The sequence below is a fragment of the Garra rufa genome, chromosome 15, assembly GCF_049309525.1.
Source record: "Garra rufa chromosome 15, GarRuf1.0, whole genome shotgun sequence".
NCBI lineage: Eukaryota > Metazoa > Chordata > Actinopteri > Cypriniformes > Cyprinidae > Garra > Garra rufa.
The window spans coordinates 15,464,553-15,486,568 of record NC_133375.1 but is presented as its reverse complement, the minus strand read 5'-3'; the positions used below and the strand labels follow the sequence as shown (position 1 = coordinate 15,486,568).

At 43.8% G+C, this 22,016-nt stretch overlaps 1 protein-coding gene across 1 annotated transcript in view; it reads right to left on the bottom strand.

The window, feature by feature from the left end:
* Positions 1 to 22,016, bottom strand: part of cacna2d3a (calcium channel, voltage-dependent, alpha 2/delta subunit 3a) — a 290,790-nt gene that overhangs the window by 254,925 nt on the left and 13,849 nt on the right. The window contains exons 3-4 of the mRNA XM_073818644.1: positions 3,581 to 3,697; positions 2,044 to 2,103 (exon numbers count right to left, since the gene is read on the bottom strand). Coding sequence (XP_073674745.1) covers positions 2,044 to 2,103; positions 3,581 to 3,697 — 177 coding nt within the window. The remainder of the gene's footprint in view (positions 1 to 2,043; positions 2,104 to 3,580; positions 3,698 to 22,016) is intronic.

Here is a 22,016-nt window from a genome sequence, read left to right as displayed (position 1 = left end):
TAACGTGATATTATTCACTTTATATGCTGAATGATATTTCATTCGTTTGACAGCAGAAAGTATTTATTATAACTGAAATTTAACAGAAGTTTGTTTTCCCTAGTCGTTGTTAAGATACGTTAAACCACGTTACGCTGTTTCCTTATAACGGGCTTCTATGAGGGAGAAAACGCTTAACGTGATATTATTCACTTTACCTGTCGAATAAGGACTCGTTCTTTAGGGGGGCAGCTGTGGCCTAATGGTTAGAGATTCGGACTTGTAACCCAAAGGTTGCAGGTTCGAGTCTCAGGTCCAGCAGGGATTGTAGGTGGGGGGAGTGAATGTACAGCACTCTCTCCACCCTCAATACCACGACTGAGGTGAGTCCCTTGAGCAAGGCACCGATCCCCCAACTGCTCCCCGGGCGCCGCAGCAATGGCTGCCCACTGCTCCGGGTGTGTGTTCACAGTGTGTGTGTGTGTGTTCACTACTGTGTGTGTGCACTTGGATGGGTTAAATGCAGAGCACAAATTCCTTGTATGGGTCACCATACTTGGCCTCACTCACCCCCTTTCCTTAGATAGTAGTTAGTGTTTGTTCCAAGTAAGGTTTGACAGAAATTTGGGGTTTCCTGGTAGTTTTTTACGTACATTAAGCCACGTTAAGCGTTTTAGAACGTCCCTAAAAAGCTAACCGGAACTGCCGTCTCCCCACTCAGAGACGTTCAATTGTTGCGTGATATAGGCCTATCCAAAATATTTGTCGCAGAAGAAGAGGAAGTCTAAATAGCATTTCAGTAAGTTAAACGTAATTATAAAATTGTTGGAATGATCTTTTCGACCCTATCCACAAAGCCAAATCCTTGACAAGAGTCGAGAAATAGCCGCAAACACAAACTGCACTTTAAATCACTTTGCATAAAAGCGTATGCTAACTTAACAAACATAAATGCATTTGATTTTGATCAATCAAAAATGATCTTCTTTACTGTGGTGCTAGCATTATTCTGTATTCAGTCGCAGGGACTGGTAAACTCGTCGGAGTAGAAGAAAAGCTGAACAGAGCAAAATATAGAGATATCTGTAGGATCCGGAGCGCTCAGAACCTCAGAGGACAATGAATCCAAGCACATAAAGACAATGTAAGTGGCTTAAGAACGACTCTGGGAATGTCCTTAAAGCCAGGGCTCGGACTTGAACCCAATCAAACATCTCTGTAAAAACCTGAAGACATCCACCTACAGCCCCCATTCAAACTAAAGGAGTGTAAGAGAATCTTGAGAAGCAGAACATTCACAAATGCAGATTGTTGCATTAAAAGACTTGAGGCTACAATCACTAATTTTCATCATTATATTTCCTTATTCATTATTGGTTATGGAGTCTAGACTAAGCACAAATTTTAGCTCCAAAACGGTAGACTATGTGCAGTACGTAATGTTGAATAATATAGGCTAAATAATCACAAAAGACCAAATGACTGCCAAACATATGCCAGCTCACAGTAAATCTGTGTAAAATGCACCAAGTTAGTCATGTCTTATTCATATGTATTTAATATTGCTATTTTCATCACAAGGTTATTACGATCTTACACACATAAAACTTTTTGTCACTCAATGGTGTTAATTTGCTGTAAAGCTGATTGTTGTTAATGGCTGTGAAATGTGAAGTGTTACATAGACCTCATATGAATACCAGTGTCTGAGACCACCTGAGGCTTTCACTGTAAAAAAAATAAATAAATAAATGGCTTTTTACAGTAGATTAACCTTCAACCTTTAATTGAGCAGTGACAGAGACGGTCTCAGTAATGGATGCCTTAGTGCAGTGCATTCAGAGGATCTAACGACAAACAATTAAAGTTCTAAACAGACGCATGCTTCATTTATATTGTAATTACTGTGTAATTATTTATGTTTATCATTCCATTGTCATAAAATTGATGGTAAGATCCACATAAGTTTTAATACCAAGCCGTTATGGCTGAACATCACTCGTTAAGTGCTGTTGCCTTGGTAAAGAGATGCAGTTACCATGGTTACACCTCGCTGTTACTCACCTGTAATTCAGGATCCTCCTCATGATTCAGGTGGGCTTCCTCTGCGGCTTCCACCAACCGCTGTAGGGCAAGACAAATGGATATTATGGGCCTCTTTTAATGGATTTCTTTTATCATCTCCCTATCATTCATTTAGTGCTTCCTAAACACAACACATGCACACACACACTGCAGTTGATCCCTCTCTAAAATGATAGGGAAGACAAATTGATTTTCACTTACAAAGATATTTGCATTTTAAAGGGGTCATCGGATGCCCATTTTCCACAAATTCATATGAATCTTTAGGGTCTTAATGAAAAGTCTCTAATATACTTTGGTTAAAAATTCCCAATAGTAGTGTAAAAAAACACCCTTTTACCTTGTCAAAATCAGCTCTGCAAAATTTCAGCTCATTTTAAGACATGGCCCTGCTTGAGCTCTGCTCGCCCAGCCCCTCTCTGCTGAGGGATTAGGATCTGTAATGTTTACTTTAGCCGCATTTAGTGCGTTTAGCTGCATTTAGCCGCGTTTATCGGCGAAACTTGCCAACAAGCACATTATTAAGAAAGGCCATTTGCAAAGATGCATAAAAAAAACCTTCTACTCTCTTCTGCTGTGTGTGAAGCTGCATCAGGGATGATTCGCATGAAGATAGATGCATATGTAGATTGCGATTGGCGCTTTTTTTTCTATTTAAAAAACGAAAGTAACGTTAAACCTCTGCGTCTTCAGCGGCTCAGATGTCGGTAGTAAATGACTACTGCTTTGTTCATTATTACATCCAACAACAGAACACCTCAATCACTCAATTAGAGTCTTCTTCTGCAGCCGAGTCACACAATGGCGATCATATTCGGTCTGTTTCAGCTCGGTGAGGGCGGGTCTAAGGTAAGACGCTCATGTCAATCTACTGTGTTTCGTCACAATGACAAGAAGCTGAGAATGATCTGATTTTAAAAAGGGGATATTACTTTTAAAGATTAAAAAAAAAACACTGGGTGGATTTTTATCATTGTAGGGTGGTTGTGTAAACAAACTACCAACACACGTTAATGTGCAAACAACATGTAAAAGTTAGTTTTGCACCCGATGACCCCTTTAACTGAAAATACTACTTCAATACAAGGCTAGGTGATATACAGACTAGTGTTGAAATATTTTGAGGTATTTATAAAACATATAGGCCCAGTTTCACAGACAGGGCTTAGACTAAGCCAGGATTAGGCCATAGTTTAATTAGGACATTTAAGTAATTTTTAGAAATGTGCTTAGATAAAAAACATTACTGGTGTTCATCTTGAGACAAAACAAATGCAATAATACATTTTAAGATCAGTCAGTGGAAGTTTCTGTCAGTTGAAACAGCTCAGACTTACATTTAGTCTAGGACTAGACTTAAGCTTGGTCTGTGAAACCGGGGGATAGCTATATATATAAATATCTTTTGAGTTTATAGAAAAACTGTGTGTTACAGTGTTTTACATTTTGCTCAAGCCTGATAAAGAGTCACATAAGCCTATAAAACTCTCTGTTTCAAACATGCAAAGACAGTTACCTTTATGGCTTCAGCCTTCTTGTGGAACATCTGCTCCATTTTCCCAGCAAGTTTCTTCACCAGTTTGATACCATCAATCTCCTCCACCCTCACCGATTGCTCAAACTCCTTGTACTTCTATGGAAACAAAGACATTTGACAATGACATTTATATAACAAATTATCCTGGTCTTTGTTGCTCATTGGTCAGATATTTTTGGAAAATTTCACTGACATTTCACTAATGTGACTGCAGTATTTATATTCCTTGTATTTTGCACTGAATTGGCACTTGTACCATAGCTATTAACCTTTATCTATTTGCACTTTTGATTAGATTGGCACTGAAGTTCTCTACCTCTGTTTCTATTTATGTGATGAGCAGTGTTTAGTTTGTTGTTTACCGTAAGGATAGAGAAGGAAGGAGACAGTCAGAAGTGCTCATAGCTCATGTGGGGATGAAACTGAATCTAATCCTTTTCCTGCTCCCATAACTCCCCTAACCTCACTCTCAAAGCCCTTCAATCCACTCCACTACACTCCAGGCCAAACATTATCTCAAAGGCTAGAGATGCTGCTCTTCAGTTGACTAGCCAAGCATCTGTCTGTGTGTGCGTGTGTGTGTGTGCGTGTGTGTGTGTGCGTGTGTGTGTGTGTGTGTGTGTGTGTGTGTGTGTGTGTGTGTGTGTGTGTGTGTGTGTGTGTGTGTGTGTGTGTGTGTGTGTGTGTACCTGGTATTCATCACGTTGTGGGGACCAAATGTCCCCACAAGGATAGGAATACCAGTAGATTTTGACCTTGTGGGGACATTTCTCAGGTCCCCATGAGGAAACAGGCTTATAAATCATGCCCAATGAGTTTTTTTGATGAAGTAAAAGTGTGCACAATCTCCTGTGAGGGCTAGGTTTAGGTGTAGGGTAGGTGTAGGGCCATAGAAAGTACGGTTTGTACAGTATAAAAACCATTACGCCTATGGAATGTCCCCATAAAACATGTAAACCCAACATGTGTGTGTGTGTGTGTGTGTGTGTGTGTGTGTGTGTGTGTGTGTGTGTGTGTGTGTGTGTGTGTGTGTGTGTGTGTGTGTCATTGCACATTTGATTTAGCTTTTACATTAATTAAGTAATTTACTGTCATTTCTTTGCTGTTTGGTGATAAAAAAAAATGTCCACAGATTCTGCCCAGACCTGATAAAGCAAAAAAAACATGCCATTTACAGGAATGCAACAACAAAAAAACAGTGGTGACAGCTGCAGTGAATTTTCTCAGTACATACAGTAGTGGCATTCAGAGCAGAGCAGACAAACAAAATGTGTGTTTTAGTATGGTAGTTACAACTAAAGTCAATGGGGCAAGGGATTGTGCTCAACATTGCAATTCAATTCAGGTAACATTCAGGTAGACAATCAGGAAAGAGAACCATGAAAAAAGAACACAGGCACAATGCAGAACTTCAAACCAGAAGTCCGAACAACAAAATCACCATTACGCTAAACTATACTGCATACAGTATATTACATCAAATAAAATAAATAAAATGCCTCCTTTAAATATGGGTGGGTCCAATCTATTTGCATGTGGGTTTGAATGTTTTTAGTAATACAGATTGTGCAAACAAATCAGTTTCCTTTATGTACACAAACAAACATTTAGAACAATTTTAATTTTATGGTAGTCTATAGCTTTTCAAAACCAGTGTTAATCAAAAGTGTTGACAGTGTAGCCCGAAGACTATTTTAAATAGTCACGATCATGATTTTTTTCCACAGCCGATTCCGATTGTAGGTCTTTTTCCTTTAACCCTCTTTTTCCTTTCTTTAACGCACCAGCACGTTTTGAGGCATGTTTTCATGATAACGCCGAAAAAAAAGAGTTAAATGCTCCGTCAGTTTTGATTGTACAGATATAAACCAATACATCATTCGAAATCTGTAGTGGGTCTACTCATAATAACAATAACCTGTGCTTTTATAAAATAAAGAAAACAGACAGGGTGCGCACTCTGCCTTTACTGTCTCTGTCATCTCTTTTCAGACACATAAATGAAACAAACTAAAGCCCCGCTCACACTACAGGAGTTTTAGCCCGATTTTGCCCCGATTTTCCCCTCCCGAGAATCGGATCAAAAATCTTGTCAAGCACCTCGATCGGCCCCGATGTTCGGAGCAGATTATCTTGTAATGTGAGGCGTTCAAAGATCGAATCTTGCACCTCCCGATCTGTGTGCTAGCAGATCGGGAGGTGCAAGATTCGATCTTTGAAAGCCTCACATTACAAGATAATCTGCGCCGAACATCGGGGCCGATCGAGGTGCTTGACAAGATTTTTGCTCCGATTCTCGGGAGGGGAAAATCGGGGGAAAATCGGGCTAAAACTCCTGTAGTGTGAGCCGGGCTTAAGTAATCCGTATGAAAGTTAGAAGATGCACAGTTTCTCCTGTATCATCTCTTTGTAGCAGTAATGAGAAGTTTACTTCCAGAACATTTACATATAATGTACTCACCCTCTTGTCATCCAAGATGTTCATTTCTGTCTTCCTTCAAGACCCAGGTGCCCTGTGTTTGAGTGTCCAAAATGCAGTTTAAATGCGGCTTCCCAAATGTGGTTGTAAACGATCCCAGCCGAGGAAGAAGAGTTGAAACGATCTGTTATTTTCATTAAAAAAATACAGTTTAAATACTTGTTTCTACCCCAAACGCTCATCTTGTCTTGCTCTCCCTGAACTCTGTGTATTCTGGGTTAAGACAGTTAGGGTACGTCGAAAAACTCACATCGTATTTTCTCCCTCAACTTCACAAATCTACAGAAGTACTGACCCAGTGTTTGCAAAGTGCAACATGCAAAGAAGATCAAACATGTAGGGCGATTTTGAAGTTAAGGGAAGAAAATGGGATGGGAGTTTTGAGACATACCCTAACTGTCTTGAACCGGAAAAAAACAGAGTTCAGGCAGAGCAAAACAATACATTTGACAAGACATTTCACAAGACAAGAGCGTTTGACATTAAAAGGTATATAAATTGGATTTGAAAAAAATAAAAATAACCGATCGTTTCGCTAGATAAGACCCTTCTTCCTCGGCTGGGATCGTTTAAAATCACATTTGGGATTGTTTGAAGCCGCATTTAAACTGCATTTTGGAAGTTCAAACTCGGGGCACCAGTGAAGTCCACTATATGAAAAGAAATCCTGAAATGTCTTCCTCAAAAAATTTCTTTACGACTGAAGAAAGACATGCATATCTTGGATGACAATGGGGTGAGTACATTATCTGTAATTTTTTGTTCTGGAAGTGAACTTCTCATTTAAGCAAGAGACAAGAAAGGATAAACAATTACATAAACAAAATGTTTATTTGCTTTATTACAGGCCGATTTGGCCTTTATTATTTGTATTCATTTGAAATTCAAGGCGACCACTGCATTTTAATTACTATCCAAACAAACATGCTACATGTGTCACTATTTTGTCCTGTCTTGTTCTGTTTTCCAAGTGTTTTTCCCCCCATGTTTCTAGTTCATTTGGTTTAGACCTTGTTCTCCCCCTTTTGGTTTAGTCCTTTTGGTTTAGTCTTGCCCATATTTGTATTTCCCCCTCGTCATCTTGTTTGTGACCACGCCCATGTATCTGTGTATTTAAGTCTGTTTGTGATCACTCCCCGCTGTCCGTCGTTAACGTTACATGTCCTCGGTTTTGCTCCTGGTTTTTGTTTGTTTGTATTTAGTTTCAGTGTTTTGTTTCAATAAACTGTTCTTTTTGCATTTACTCCGGTTCTACTCCTCCATTCTCCACTCCTCAACCAGCCTGACTGTGACATAACGACGGACCCAAAACAACATGACTCGGGCTGAGGACCTCCTCTGGAACTTACAACAAGGTGAGCGTTCGCTGGAGGACTATGTGGAGGAGTTTTTGAGCATTTACCATCTGGTGGGATGGAGTGACAAGATGGTGAATGCATGTTTCCAGATGGGACTAAAAGATGATAGGTTGTTTAATTTGATAAGTCCTAATGATTGCTACCGTCCCGTAGCAGATTTTGTAAATTTTGTTCTTGATTTATGTGATTCCCCATTCCAAGTCATCTGGAAACATGCAGTCACCCCGTCTCACCAACAGCCAGAGCCCTCCGCATATCACTCCAGCGACCTCATTCCCTCCTTGCCTCCCACGTGTCCCCAAGTCCTCCTAAGCCCCACGATGGTCCTCAGCCCAGTACCTCAGGCTTCCTCTCCGCGCTCAAGCCCGTCAGCCGCTAAGCCAGCGTCAGCTCACAAAATGGCCGCCACGCCAGCCAGCAAGATGGCTGCTACGCCTGAGTCTGCCAGCAAGATGGCTGCTACGCCTGAGTCTGCCAGCAAGATGGCTGCAACGCCAGAGTCTGCAAGCAAGTTGGCTGCCATGTTATTATCTGCTCTCAAGATGGCTACCATGCCAGAGTCTGCACGCAAGACGGCCTCCGTTCCTGAATCCCCGGCCAAGACGGCCGCCGTTGCTGAGTCCCCGGCCAAGACGGCCGCCGTTGCTGAGTCCCCGGCCAAGACGGCCACCAAGCCTGAGTCTGCACCCAAGATGGCTACCGCCAAGTCAAAGTCTCCGCTGGTTCCGCCCAGCCTTCCAGAGTCTCCGCTGGTTCTGCCCAGCCTTCCAGAGTCTCCGCTGGTTCCGCCCAGTGTCCCAGAGTCACCGCTGGATTCCTCCCAGCCCTCCAGTGACTGCGCCGCCAGAGCGCCCTCCAGTGACCGCTCGCCCAGAGCCTGCTCTTCCAGAGTCTCCGCTGGAGACGCCCAGCCCTCCAGAGTCTCCGCTGGGGTCGTCCAGTCCTCCAGAGCCCGCTCCTCAAGAGCCAGCGTGCCGTCCAGAGCCCGCTCCTCAAGAGCCAGCGTGCCCTCCAGAGCCGGAGCTCTCTCCTGCGCGCCCTCCAGAGCCGGAGCTCTCTCCTGCGCGCCCTTCCGTGCTCTCCTTGGTGGACTATACCTTAGGTTCCCCCAAGAAAATTTGGGGGGGGGCTACTCCCCTGATCGGCCATGGCCACCTGGACTGTATACTCGGCCATGGCCTCCTGGACTGTATACTCGGCCATGGCTTCCTGAGCCCCCAGATCCGCCATGGCCACCTGGACTGTTTACTCGGCCATGGCTTCCTGAGCCCCCAGATCCGCCATGGCCTCCCGGACTGTTTACCCGGCCATGGCCCCCTGAGCTCCCAGACCCACCATGGCCTCCGGAGCTCCCTGATCTGCCCTGGAGACCACCCCTGTATCCTTTGGTTCCTGTATCCCTGTCTAGTGGTCTCCAGGGCGCCCACCCCCCCCTCCCCTATGGATGTTAGACGGCGCGAGACACGCCTTTTGGGGAGGGGGGTGTAATGTCAGTATTTTGTTCTGTTTTCCAAGTGTTTTTCCCCCCATGTTTCTAGTTCATTTGGTTTAGTCCTTGTTCTCCCCCTTTTGGTTTAGTCTTGCCCATATTTGTATTTCCCCCCTCGTCATCTTGTTTGTGACCACGCCCATGTATCTGTGGATTTAAGTCTGTTTGTGATCACTCCCCGCTGTCCGTCGTTAACGTTACATGTCCTCGGTTTTGCTCCTGGTTTTTGTTTGTTTGTATTTAGTTTCAGTATTTTGTTTCAATAAACTGTTTATATTTTATCTACTCCGGATCTCCTCCTTCTCCACTCCTCAACCCACCAGATTGTGACAAGATGTAGCATGTGCAGTTATTTTTGATTAAAATTAGATTTTATAATTTCAAGATTTAAAGCAAAACAGAATGGTCTTAAGCACTGAAAGCCATCTGAACTTTTCTGAAGACAGACACAAACCCCCCTGGCTCCAGTTAATGGTTTGTCGACCAGCACATCTCTAATTTCAAAATTCTTAAGCCTGTTTTACAGAAGATAATATTACAATCTTCGCTAAAATAAGACATTGAAATCAAACAAAGTATGACATTTATGCTCAAATGTAGCAAACCACATGCGAAAGAAGTAACAGTGTGGTTAGATGATGCCATAGAAAGTCTTAAAAGATGATTCTTACACAGACTGGGATGTTTTTAATAATATGGACAAAACTACAGAGACAATAATGGATTATATACATTTCTGTGTGGAACGTTATCATATACCTGAACAATAATTCATTTATAACTAAAGAAATTAAGGGCTGTATTTTTTTGTGTGTGTTTAAAAAGATTATGATTATGTTGAGCTAAAAACCATACAAAAAAGATAAATTTTGAGTTAAATGGAGGCAAGATGACGACAGAAGAACCATAATTTTTCCACTCTGAAAATTGTGGAATGCAATGAACGTTGTCACAAATATGGAACCAATCAAAGCACATATAATCCGTAAGTGATGGCTTACAGAAGGCTAATGAATTTAATGATTTTTACTTTCGGTATGAAACGCATGATTTTTCTGATAAATGTAAATGAAATTTTATCGTAGACCCTTTATGATATGGGTATTAGACTGGAGGTAGATAGTTCTCAAGTGCATTTACTTCTTCATCTGTTTTTCAGCCCGCCTTTTAAATTGCGCAATAGAACTTAACCCAGTATGGTATATACTTTTTCAACACTCTTTGGACTCACATGGAGTTACTGCATTTTGGAAAAATCTGTGATTACCCCAAAGAGCACCACCCATCTGGGAATAATAATTAGACGAGAATAATTAGACCTGTAGCAATAAAATCAATTATAATGAAATGTTTTGAAAAGTACATTATGACCTTGTTGAAAAATGAAGTAACCTCACAGCTAGATCTGTGGCAGTTGGCTTACAGACAGGAGCACAGATGAAGCAGTTGGAAGTATAACCCCATTTAGTCCTAAAACATTTGGAGGACACTAAAGCATATGCACGCCTCCTTTTTATTGACTTTAGTTCAGCTTTTAATTATTTACAGCTATAATTATTGTCGGATAAATTGAAACAGATGCATTTAAATCCTTTGGTTAATAAGATGAACTCAGACTCCAAATTTATTAGTACAGGAGCCCCTCAAGGGTGAGCTCCCTAGTTCTCTTTCCATTGTATATACTCGGTTGTGTGAGTAAAATTCAATGCTAAAGGAGGCATATAAGAAAAGAATCAATGCTAAGGAAGGCATATAAGATCCTAAATGATAAAACATACATTTTAAATCTGAAATTTGAAATGTTACCATCAGGACCCACACCTGAACAAGCTAATCAAGTGCTACTAGAAAGCTTGGGAAGGTGTGTTTTTGTAACGCCAGCCCAGCAGAGGGAGCCCTCACCCAGTCAGACAGTTGCTGCTCCCTCTGCTGCTTCGCTGGTTATTTCCTGTTTGGCAGCCATTTTAAGCAGGCCCATGCTTAGTATTGTTTTGTTATATTTTATTTATTATATTTTATTTTAGGAAACATATAGAACATTTTGTAACATGGAACATCGGGCAAAATAATTAAAATAAATAATTGAATCTTCTTAATTAAATTAAATTTCAGTCACTTGTGTGAGCCTAAGCCTGCAGCTCAACAATAATCAACAAAATAAAATTTTCAAAAACAAATCCTTCTTAATAGAAAAAATGCAATCACTAATCAAAGCAAAAATATGACCATTAGTGACAGTTTCAAAAATAAACAAACACTCAAAGACACGTGAGAGCCAGCGAGTGTTTTTTTTTTTTTGTTTTTTTTTTTTTTGTTTTTTTAATGCTGTGATTTTGAAAAGATGCTAAAGGTGCACTGTGTAATATTTAAGATGATCTCTAGACAGAGGTGCAATAACTATGTTTTCAGGGGTGCATAAAGACCTTAATGAACCATTATGTTTTTATTAACTTAGAATTATCAACTTGCGGAGAAAAAAAAACACTGACACAATGATGAACAAGTAACAGTAATATTCACAATAACAAAGTTTTATTGAATGATTAAGTAAATATAATTCCTTAAATTACATTTTAAAAGAAATCTCACTATTCTTTGCTGTCAAAAAAGGTGAGATTTAAATCCTGTATGGTCTTCCATAGTTCTGTAAAGGGAGGGGTGAGCGGTGGACTGTTGCAATTCACAACCTCGCCACTAGATGCCGCAAAACACACTGCACCTTTAACATAGCAGAAGGCTTCAAAGCAAAGACGTGATTTCACTTTAACTTAATTGTTGTACTAATGTTCAATCATAGAAACATATGGTTAGTACATATAGTCTGCTATTCCCCACTCTGTGTTGTGGGGGTTCACCTCCTTCGGCCGTCCTGAACTTATAATACTGCTGAGTCTCACTGACTGTGGAGCACGTGCACAATCACAGACACGCGCATGCAGCACTAACCGCTGGGGGAGGGGCTGCATTGTTTTCGCTGCAGGTACGCACACACACACAACCTAGAAGGGAGTCCTGCGCTTTCACTTTGACGACTCAAAAAATGCACATATCGTAGGAACGGTATAACTTTTTTTGTTTGCGGTTTTGAAACCATGACTTTTTCAAACCGCGTTAAACCTTGAAACCGGTTATCATCCCATGCCTAGCTTACAGCTAACAAATGATAACAATAATTTATTCACATGGTCATAGATGCAAAATGGTCATTACATTACATGCACCCTATAAAGGAAAACAACAATAAAAATGTTTTTGAAAAATTAGGGCATTAAGCACATGGGCTTTGTCCTCCTATACCTGTCCCTTTTTTCTCGAACCCTTTAATGGTTTGATTTACTATCTGTTGCATTCCATCTTGATAAATTAAAAATAACCTATACTAATACTAAACTTACTATTTATGTCATATCTTTATGTCAATGTTTCAGTAAATCTGTCATGAAGTTTTTTTATGAAAACTACCTTATGTGTATATGTGCAATTTTTACATACAAACAATGTTTCAGAAACATACATATATAAAACAGTAAAGCTCCCTCTAGTGTTTAAATAGCTAACTAATAAACTATGAACACTGGGTTCAAGTGACTGCTCGCAAGCTGTTTTATATAACGTCTTTTTTTGAGAACATACCTTCTTATGTTAATTCATGTTTATTTCACCCTACATTGTAATCAATTGTAATTCTGAGTTGGGGTGGTAGTGAATTCCAGAGACGGGGAGCAGAGCAGCTGAATGCTCTGCTCCCCATGGTGGTAAGACGGGCAGTGGGGACAGACAAATGTATGAAGGAAGAGGATCGTAGAGAGTGGGAGGGAGTGGGAACATGAAGGAGATCAGACAAATATGGGGGGGCTAGGTTGTGAATGCCCTTGAAAGTAAACAGGAGAACTTTAAATTGGATGCGGAATTGAACTGGGAGCCAATGAAGCTCTTGAAGGACAGGAGTGATGTGGGGGATGGAGGGGGTTCAAGTTATGATGTGGGCAGCTGAATTCTGGACTAGTTGAAGTTTATGGAGGGATTTGTGTGGAAGGCCAAAAAGGAGAGAGTTGCAATAATCCAGACGGGAAGTGACAAGGCTGTGAACAAGGATGGCGGCAGTGTGGGGGGTAAGGGAAGGGCGGAGGCGATAAATATTACGTAGGTGGAAATAAGCAGACCGAGTAATGTTATTGATGTGGGATTGAAAAGATAGTGTGCTGTCAAGGATGACACCCAGACTCTTAACCTGGGGGGAGGGTGAAACGGGGGAGTTGTCAATACTAAGAGAAAAGCTGTCTGTTTTTGATAGAGTGGAATTGGTGCCAATGAGGAGAACCTCAGTTTTGTTACTGTTTAGTTTAAGGAAGTTTTGAGTAAACCAGGTTTTTATTTCAGAGATGCAATCAGTAAGGGAGGTGGGTGGGAGAGTAGACGAAGGTGTACTGGAAAGGAAGAGCTGGGTGTCATCTGCATAACAGTAGAAATGAATATTAAATTTGTGGAAGATATTGCCGAGGGGGAGGAGTTAGATGATGAAAAGTAGGGGCCTCAGGACAGAGCCCTGGGGCACACCAGAAGTAACGGAGGGGATGGATTTAAAGGACTTAAGTTGAATGAACTGAGTGCGGCCAGAGAGATAAGATATAAACCAGTCTAATGGAGTGTGGGTGATGCCAATGGAAGACAGCCTGTTGAGGAGGGTGGTGTGACAGAAGGTATCAAAGGCTGCACTCAGGTCGAGGAGGATGAGGATGGTGAGGAGTCCAGAATCAGCTGCCATAAGGAGGTCATTGGTAATTTTTTATAAGTGCTGTTTCAGTGCTGTGAAGTGGGCGGAAACCGGACTGGAACTGTTCATACAGGTTATTATGGGATAAGTGGGGAAGCAACTGTTTTTTCAAGAATTTTGGAAGATGAAGGATAGATTAGATATAGGACGAAAATTGCTAAAGTTGGAGGGGTCTGCACCAGGTTTTTAAAAAAGGTTGGGGTGATGGCAGCAGTTTTGAAGGATGTTGGAACAGTTCCAGTGGTGAGAGAGGGGTGGATGATGGCACAGATAAGAGGGGCAAGGGAGGGGAGGCAGGCTTTAACAAGTTGTGTGGGGAGGGGGTCGAGTTGACAAGTGGATGGCTTGGATTTCCGAATAAGTTCTGTGATTTCTGAGAGAGTGGGGAGCTGGAAGGAGGAAAATGAGTGTGTGAATGGGTGAGAGTCTGCTGGGATACTAAAGTGAGGAATTGTGTCAAGGTGCTGATGAATATTCTGAATTTTTTCAATGAAGAATGACATTATGGAGTTACAGAAGGAGGTTGTGTACAGGTGATGGGGGAGAGAGTCTTGAGGTTGGGTGATATTGTTAAATAGGGAAAACAACGGCTTAGAGTTGCCTTTATTGGCAGTGATTATACTGGGGTAGTGGTGAGTTTTGGTGCGGGCAATGCAGTCCTTATAACATAAAATGTGGTTATTATACATTTCTTTGTGAATAGTGAGGTCAGTTTTTCTAAAGAGACGTTCAAGTTGCCGACCTCTGCCTTTCATGAGACGAAGGTCGGAGGTGAATCAAGGGGCGGAAATAGAAAAAGAAACAGATCTGATTTTTAATGGAGCGAGGGAATTAAGAATAATATGGAGACCAGTGTTGTAATGAGAGACCAGAGCATCAGGAGTGGTAGATTGTGGATGTCAGGGAGGCAGGAGGAATAAATACTTAAAGTGAGAGTGGCAGGGTCGATATTCTTTATATTCCGAAAAGAAATAAGGCGTGTTTTTTTAGAAATGGAGAGCTTGAGTTTCACTGAAAATGAGAGGAGAACGTGATCAGTTATGGGGAGTTCATCAGCTGTAAGGTCAAAAGGGGTGACACCAGAACAGCAGATTAAATCCAGGATGTGTCCTTTGGAGTGTGTGGGAAATGTGATATGTTGCTGACATCCAAAACTGTCTAGACAGGAAATGAAGTCTTGATATTCTTGCCTGAGAGGCAAATTGATATTGTCCACGTGGATGTTAAAATCTCCCAGAAGTATTATGTTTGGTGAGAGAGAGGATAAATGGGTGAGAAAAACAGCAAAGTCATTTAAAAAGTCACTATTTGGTTTAGGGGGGCGATAAACAGTAGCAATAATGGTTGGAGTGGGACCAGACAGCTCACAGACAGCAGATTCAAACGAGCTGGAGACAGGCACAGACACCGGCAAGACTTTCCATTTCTCGCGGTAAATTATCGTGAGACCTCCTCCTCGGCCAGAGCCACGGGGTTGACAGGTGTAAACAAACCCACTAGGAGTGGATTCATTCAGCTGAGAAAAGTCATTGGGAGGAACGTGAGGAGGAACGCCACAGGAACGTCAGCGGGCATCGCCACCACAGGAACGTGAGCGGGCACCGCCGCCCGAGGAACGTGAGTGGGCATAGCCGCCAGAGGGACGTGAGCTGGCATAGCCGCCAGAGGAACATCAGCGGGCACCGCCGCCAAAGGAACGTGAGCTGGCATCGCCGCCAGAGAAACATCAGTGGGCACCGCCGCCAGAGGAAAGTGAGCGGGCATCGCCGCCACAGGAGCGTCAGCGGGCATCGCCGCCACAGGAACGTGAGCTGGCAAAGCCGCCAGAGAGACGTGAGCTGGCATAGCCGCCAGAGGAACATCAGCGGGCACCGCCGCCAGAGGAACGTGAGCTGGTATAGCCGCCAGAGGAACGTCAGCGGGCACCGCCGCCAGAGGAACGTGAGCTGGCATAGCCGCCAGAGGAACATCAGCGGGCACCGCAGCCAGAGGAACGTGAGCAGCCAACTCCACCCTGAAGACCGAGCCCTCCAAGCCCAAAATCCGATTTACGTACTCCTCAATTGACTCCTCGGGAAGCCAGTAAGGCATAACGGACCTGAGGGGCTCAGCCAGACCCATCCGAAAAAAAACCACAAGGCTGGCCGGCCCAGTCCCTGCCTGACGAGCCAAATCCACAAAGTCCCCGGCGTAATCCTCCAAACTCCGGTCTCCTTGACGAAGGTTGAGCAACCTCCCGCGTGGACCCATCTTGGCTGGTGGCATTCTGTCACGAAAGAGGGAAGGATGAGGTCAGGGTCCAATTTGCAGGGAAGGGAATATTTATTGCAACAATAAACAAATGAACAAATAAACAAACAAACAAAAGGCCAACACGGCACAACAGGACACGATAAACAAGAGCGAGACTGGAGCAACAGTTCAAGGGACACGAAGACAATGCAGCCATGAAGCAGGAGTGAAAGGTGAGAGTTTTTAAAGACCAGATGATAGTGAACAGATGTGAGTGAATCAGTGCTAATGACAAAGACAGGTGAATGCAATCAGGAAGTGCAGTGTAGGAACAGCGACCTCAGGAGGCTGAGGGGAGACCCACAGCCCCGATCATGACAAGTTCAGTACATGGACATGATATACCATGAGTCTCAAACACCATCGTTTCCTCCTTATATAAATCTAGTATTTGCAAAATACCACCGAAAAATAGGTCAATTCCAACATTACAGACTGTTACGCAACATCCCCGAGATCGTTAATAGTTACGCCTCCAACATTTGCATCGCCCAATCATCACTAACGTCAGCACATCAGTTAAACAAGGCAAGCCACTGAAGGGAGATGGTTAGCTTAATGCTAGCGCTAGCCTGTTACACTGCAATACATAGGATTTCACTTACCACATAAACAGAGACATGATTGTGCTGATGATGGTGAATGATGGAGAAATAACTGCGTTGATGATGGTGAATGATTTACAGATCTGGAGAATCACTGAGGAGCGGCTCAACTTGTTTGGTAGGAAGCACTCCCTCTGCATTGTAACTTTACACAGAGCACATGCGATCACAGTAATCACACTAAAATATCCGTGATTCAAAACGGCAGATTCAACAAACCGCATATTAAAAGCGGCTAGAGCTCCTAATTAAAAATATATTTTTATCCATGTGCGAGCTATTGAGCTCTGTGAAACAGCCAATCAGAGCGGAGCTCATTAATATTCATGAAGCTTCCAAATAACAGAGCATTTCATTCTAGGGGCAATTACGCTCACTGATTCGGACATAGAACCATAAAATGACTCAGGAAAGTCTAGAAAGATAAAAAGTTGAAAGGTTACGGGCAAGCAGCGGCAGCAAGTAGCGGCAGCAAGTAGCGCCAGCGTTCACTCGTTCACTCGATCATTATTATTATTATTACTACATATTATTATTATTACAAATTTACACAATAGCAATAGTTTTAAAAAAATCCGTAATTCCTCTTTATCAAATTTGTACTTTCTAAAATAGCTTACTGCTTATGTACATTTAGAAATGAATTAAATTTTTATAGACATTCACATAAAGATCAGTCATTAGTCAGGTGGCTAACAATGAAACAAGGTAAAACTATGGCAATGAAACAGAACAAAACAATGGCAAAATAACTATGACAATGCCGTGGCAAAAAGGCAATGAAACAAGAGAAAAAAATGCTTAGTAGAGTCCGCACAGCAAAACAATACTTCGCGAAGGAAGTAACCATAGAGGCAGCAGAGGGAGCAGCAACAGTCAGTGTGAGTAAGGGCTCCCTCTGCTGGCCTGGCATTACAGATTCCCTCCCTCTAGGAGCGACTCCTGGCGCTCAAACAAAACAAAGTCAATAAGTCCAGGAGGGTGGTAGAGCAGGGGGTGGGACGGTGGGCCAGATCCATGAAGGGGAACAGGTACAGAGTCAGGGCCTGGACCTTGGAGCAGAGGCAGACAGTGGAGCACTGGAGGACCTGGGCCGTGGATCAGTGGCAGACAATGGAGCAATGGAGGTCCTGGGCCGTGGAGCAATGGCAGACAGTGAAGCACTGGAGGACCTGGGCCATGGAACAGTGGCAGACCTGGATCATGGAGCAGAGGTGGGCCTGGACCGTGAAGCAATGGCAGACTGTGGAGTAGTGGAAGCCATGGTGGGGCTGGCGGAGCAGGAAGCCTAGGCGGTGCAGGCAGGGCAGGAAGCTTTGGCGGTGCAGGCAGGGCAGGAAGCCATGGCGGTGCAGGCAGGGCAGGAAGCCATGGCGGAGCAGTCAGAGCAGGAAGCCTAGGCGGGGCCGGCAGAGCAGGAAGCCTAGGCGGGGCCGGCAGAGCATGAAGCCTGGGTAGCCATGGCAGAGCAGACAGTTCAGGAGGCCATGGTGGGTCAGGGAGCTTCGGTAGCTATGGCAGTGCAGACAGTTCAGGAGGCCATGGCGGATCAGAGAGCTTGGGTAGCCGTGACAGAGCAGACAGTTCAGGAAGCCATGGCGGGTCAGGGAGCCAAGATTCCCGCCATGTAGGTCTCCAAAGTGAGGCAGATGACCACCACAGCAGAGCAGGAACCTTGACAGTGGTTGAGCGGACAGTGAGTGTATCCATGAGTGGTACCCCCTTTTGAGGATCTGCAGTAGCCACTGCCTCCTCAGGGGGTTCTGCCGTAAACACCGCCTCCGTAAAAGGCATTGGCGCAGCGGACACGTGGACAGACGAGGCCTCTGGAGCAGACTCGTGGACAGACGCATGGACAGACGAGGCCTCTGGAGCAGACTCGTGGACAGACGAGGCCTCTGGAGTGTAGTGTGCAGCACTAGCAGTCAGAACATAATGAGGCTCTGGCATAATGACCATGGCTTGGCGAGGCTCTGGCAGATCGGACAAGATGTGGCAAGGCTCTGGCAGATCAGACAAGGCGTGGCGAGGCTCTGGCAGATCAGACAAAGCATGGCGTGGCTCTGGCAGGTCAGACGTAACTTGGCTCTGGACGCTCGAGCGAGACGTGACTTGGCTCTGGATGCTCAGGCGAGACTTGACTTGGCTCTGGACGCTCGGGCGAGACGTGACTTGGCTCCGGACGTTCAGGCGAGACGTGACTTGGCTCCGGACGCTCGGGCGAGACGTGACTTGGCTCTGGAATAACAGCAGCAACTTGGCTTGGCTCCTGAAGATCTGCTGTAACTTGGCTTGGCTCGTGGAAATCAGCTGTGGTTTGGCTTAACATAGACAACCCAGTTGTAACTTAACTTAATTCAGGAACGACAGCTGCAACTTGGCTTGACTCATGGGGACAGCTGTGACTTGGCTTGACTCGTGGAGGATAGCTGTAACTTGGCTTGACTCATGGAGAACAGCAACTGTATCTTGGCTTGACTCATGGAGAACAACAACTGTATCTTGGCTTGACTCATGGAGAACAACAGCTGGATCTTGGCTTGACTCATGGAGAACAACAGCTGTATCTTGGCTTGACTCATGGAGAACAACAGCTGTATCTTGGCTTGACTCATGGAGTTTTGGTGTGTCTTGACTTATGCCGAGTTCAGACTGCACGATTTTGAAAGCAATCTCGTCACAGATGTTTTCAAACTGCATGACTATCTGGGGTAGCATTCCGTCGCTGCTGTGTTCACACTGCACAATGGATCAGCAACAGGGGGTTTCACACTGCATGACTTTTCAATAGGAAGAATCGCTCACAACTTTGTCCCGGTCCGCAAACTACGTCTCACAACCAAACACACGCGAGAAGTGACATGGAAACAACGCGAGGTCAGGTGTGCAAGTTCTCACGTGAGACTGGTATTATTATTTAAAAAAAATGGTAGCCCGCAAGAAGCTTGTCATACAAATTGCATGTGCACTCATTTGCAGCGAAAAGAAAAGAACCTGAAGCGAAGCATGCGGCTGCGATCTGACTTGACTTTGTGGGAACAGCAGCTGTGATGAAACTTGATGTTGAAGGAACAGCTGTTGTGGCGTGATTTGACTTGGCAGGAACAGCAGCTGTAATGTGACTTGACTTGGCAGGAACAGCAGCTGTAATGTGACTTGACTTTGCAGGGAACAGCAGACATGACGTGAACAGGCTGTAGCTTGACTGAAGTGGCATAAGGTGGTGCTGGGTGGGCTGACGTGAGTTTATGGAGACCAGCTGCTCGCACCAACAGCAGTGGTGGGTCCTCTATGCTGGAGGCCAACCATCTTGAAACCAGGTTGACACAATGAAGCGTGGATGTAGCAGCCATTTTGGGTACAGGCTCTGGGCTGGCAGCCATCTTGTGAACAGGCTTTGGGATGGCAGCCATCTTGTCGACAGGCTCTGGCGTGGCGGCCATCTTGTGAACAGACTCTGGAATGGCGGCAATCTTGTGAACAGGCTTTGGGACGGCAGCCATCTTATGAACAGGCTTTGGGATGGCGGTCATCTTGGCATAAGGCTCAGGCGTGGCGACCATCTTGGCGACAGGCTCAGGCGTGGCTGCCATCTTGTGTAGTGGCTCTGGAAAGGCGGCCATCTTGTGTGCAGGCCCTGGAGCGGCAGGCATGGCGTGAGCAGGCCCTGGAGCGGCAGGCTTGGCGTGAGGAGGCTGTGGCTTGACAGATGTGGTGTGAGTAGGCTGGGGTTTGGTAGATATGACGTAAACAGGCTGTGGCTTGGTAGCAGGCTTTAGCTTGGCAGGCATGAGTTGAGCAGGCATGACGTGAACAGGCTTTGGTTTGGCAGACATGATGTGAGCAGGCTTTGGCTTGGCAGACATGACCTGAACAATTCCAGATGTGACGTATAGGACATGAAAATGTTCTGGTGATGTGGGTACTGTGGGATTGTGGTGCTCCTCCTCCGCAATCCCAACAGTAAAAGTAGAGCTGCTTATCTGGAGTGCAAAGTCAATGTGCTGTTCTAGAGTCCAGTGTTGGGTGTGTAGTGGCATACGAGATTTTATTTTAGTGTCCAAACCAAAGAAAAAGATGTCCTTAAGAAAAGCGTCCTTAAAGTCTACCAAATAACAGAGTTCACAGAAGTCAGCCACATAATCTTCAATAGAGCGATTACCTTGACGGAGACGAATGAGATGATCTGCTGGATTCATGGTGACCTGTTTACACAAAGCTGCTGGATCTCTGGTAGGTGAAGTATTCTGTAATGAGGAATCTGGGAAGCGTGTAAGATCCACGTGCGAGCTTTAATGAACAGATCGTAGTCAAGCCAGGCAAGGTCAATCTCCAACAAAGCAGATATACCCAGGGCAAAAAAATAGCGTAATCCACAAATACAGGCGTTAGTCAAAATCCGGAGAGGGCAGACCAAAAGTAACAAATAAACAATGAAACAAGGTAAAACTATGGCAATGAAACAGAACAAAACAATGGCAAAATAACTATGACAATAAAACAAAACCGTGGCAAAAAGGCAATACTTCGCGATGGCCTGTTTGGCAAGGCCCTGCTTAAATGGTGGCCAAACAGGAAGTAACCATAGAGGCAGCAGAGGGAGCAGCAACAGTCAGTGTGAGTAAGGGCTCCCTCTGCTGGCCTGGTGTTACAGTCATCTGATCCTCTTTCACCTAATACATGTACTTGAAGTACTCCAGAAATTTTAAAATAAATGTTTTATTAATTAAGTATGACATTTGCATGTTCATTGGTTTTCCAACATTGGTTATGGTCCCATGACATGCAGGTAAACAAATGAAATATGAAATTGTTTTAATTTTAATAATGTTTAATGCACCTTATTTTTTCATGCTGTTAATAACAACAAAACTCTTTGTATTTTATGTCAATATGGTACAAGATTATCCTATTTAAATCAGTGACACAATAATTGTTTTGTAATAGAAAGCTAGTTTAACTTTTTACTGTTCCTCCTTAAGAAGGGATGCTCCAGCAGAGATGAACAAATGGGAGCGATAGAAAATTTGCATTAAAAAAAGACAGGAAGGAGACCATGGAGAAATGCAGTTAATGGGCCATGAACAGGGTCTGATGAAATCCATTTACCAACAAGCTGGTGTGTTGAAGAGGCTTTGGAAACAGCACATAGTCAAACCATTCACTTGACAATGAAATGACAAAGCATGAGTTGAAAGACAACAGGGAATACACTTTTCTGCTTAGTCTGTTCTGTTGCTAAACACTGTTATTGTTCTAACTGTTCTGGATGGTTGCTTGGCTAAACATTTCTAGATTATTACAAGGCATTGCTAAAATTATTTAGATTGTTGTTGAGTTTTGCTTCAATGTTCTGACTGGTGACTAGTAGGACTGGGAATTGCCATAAAACCTCCAAATTATATATTACGATGTTTA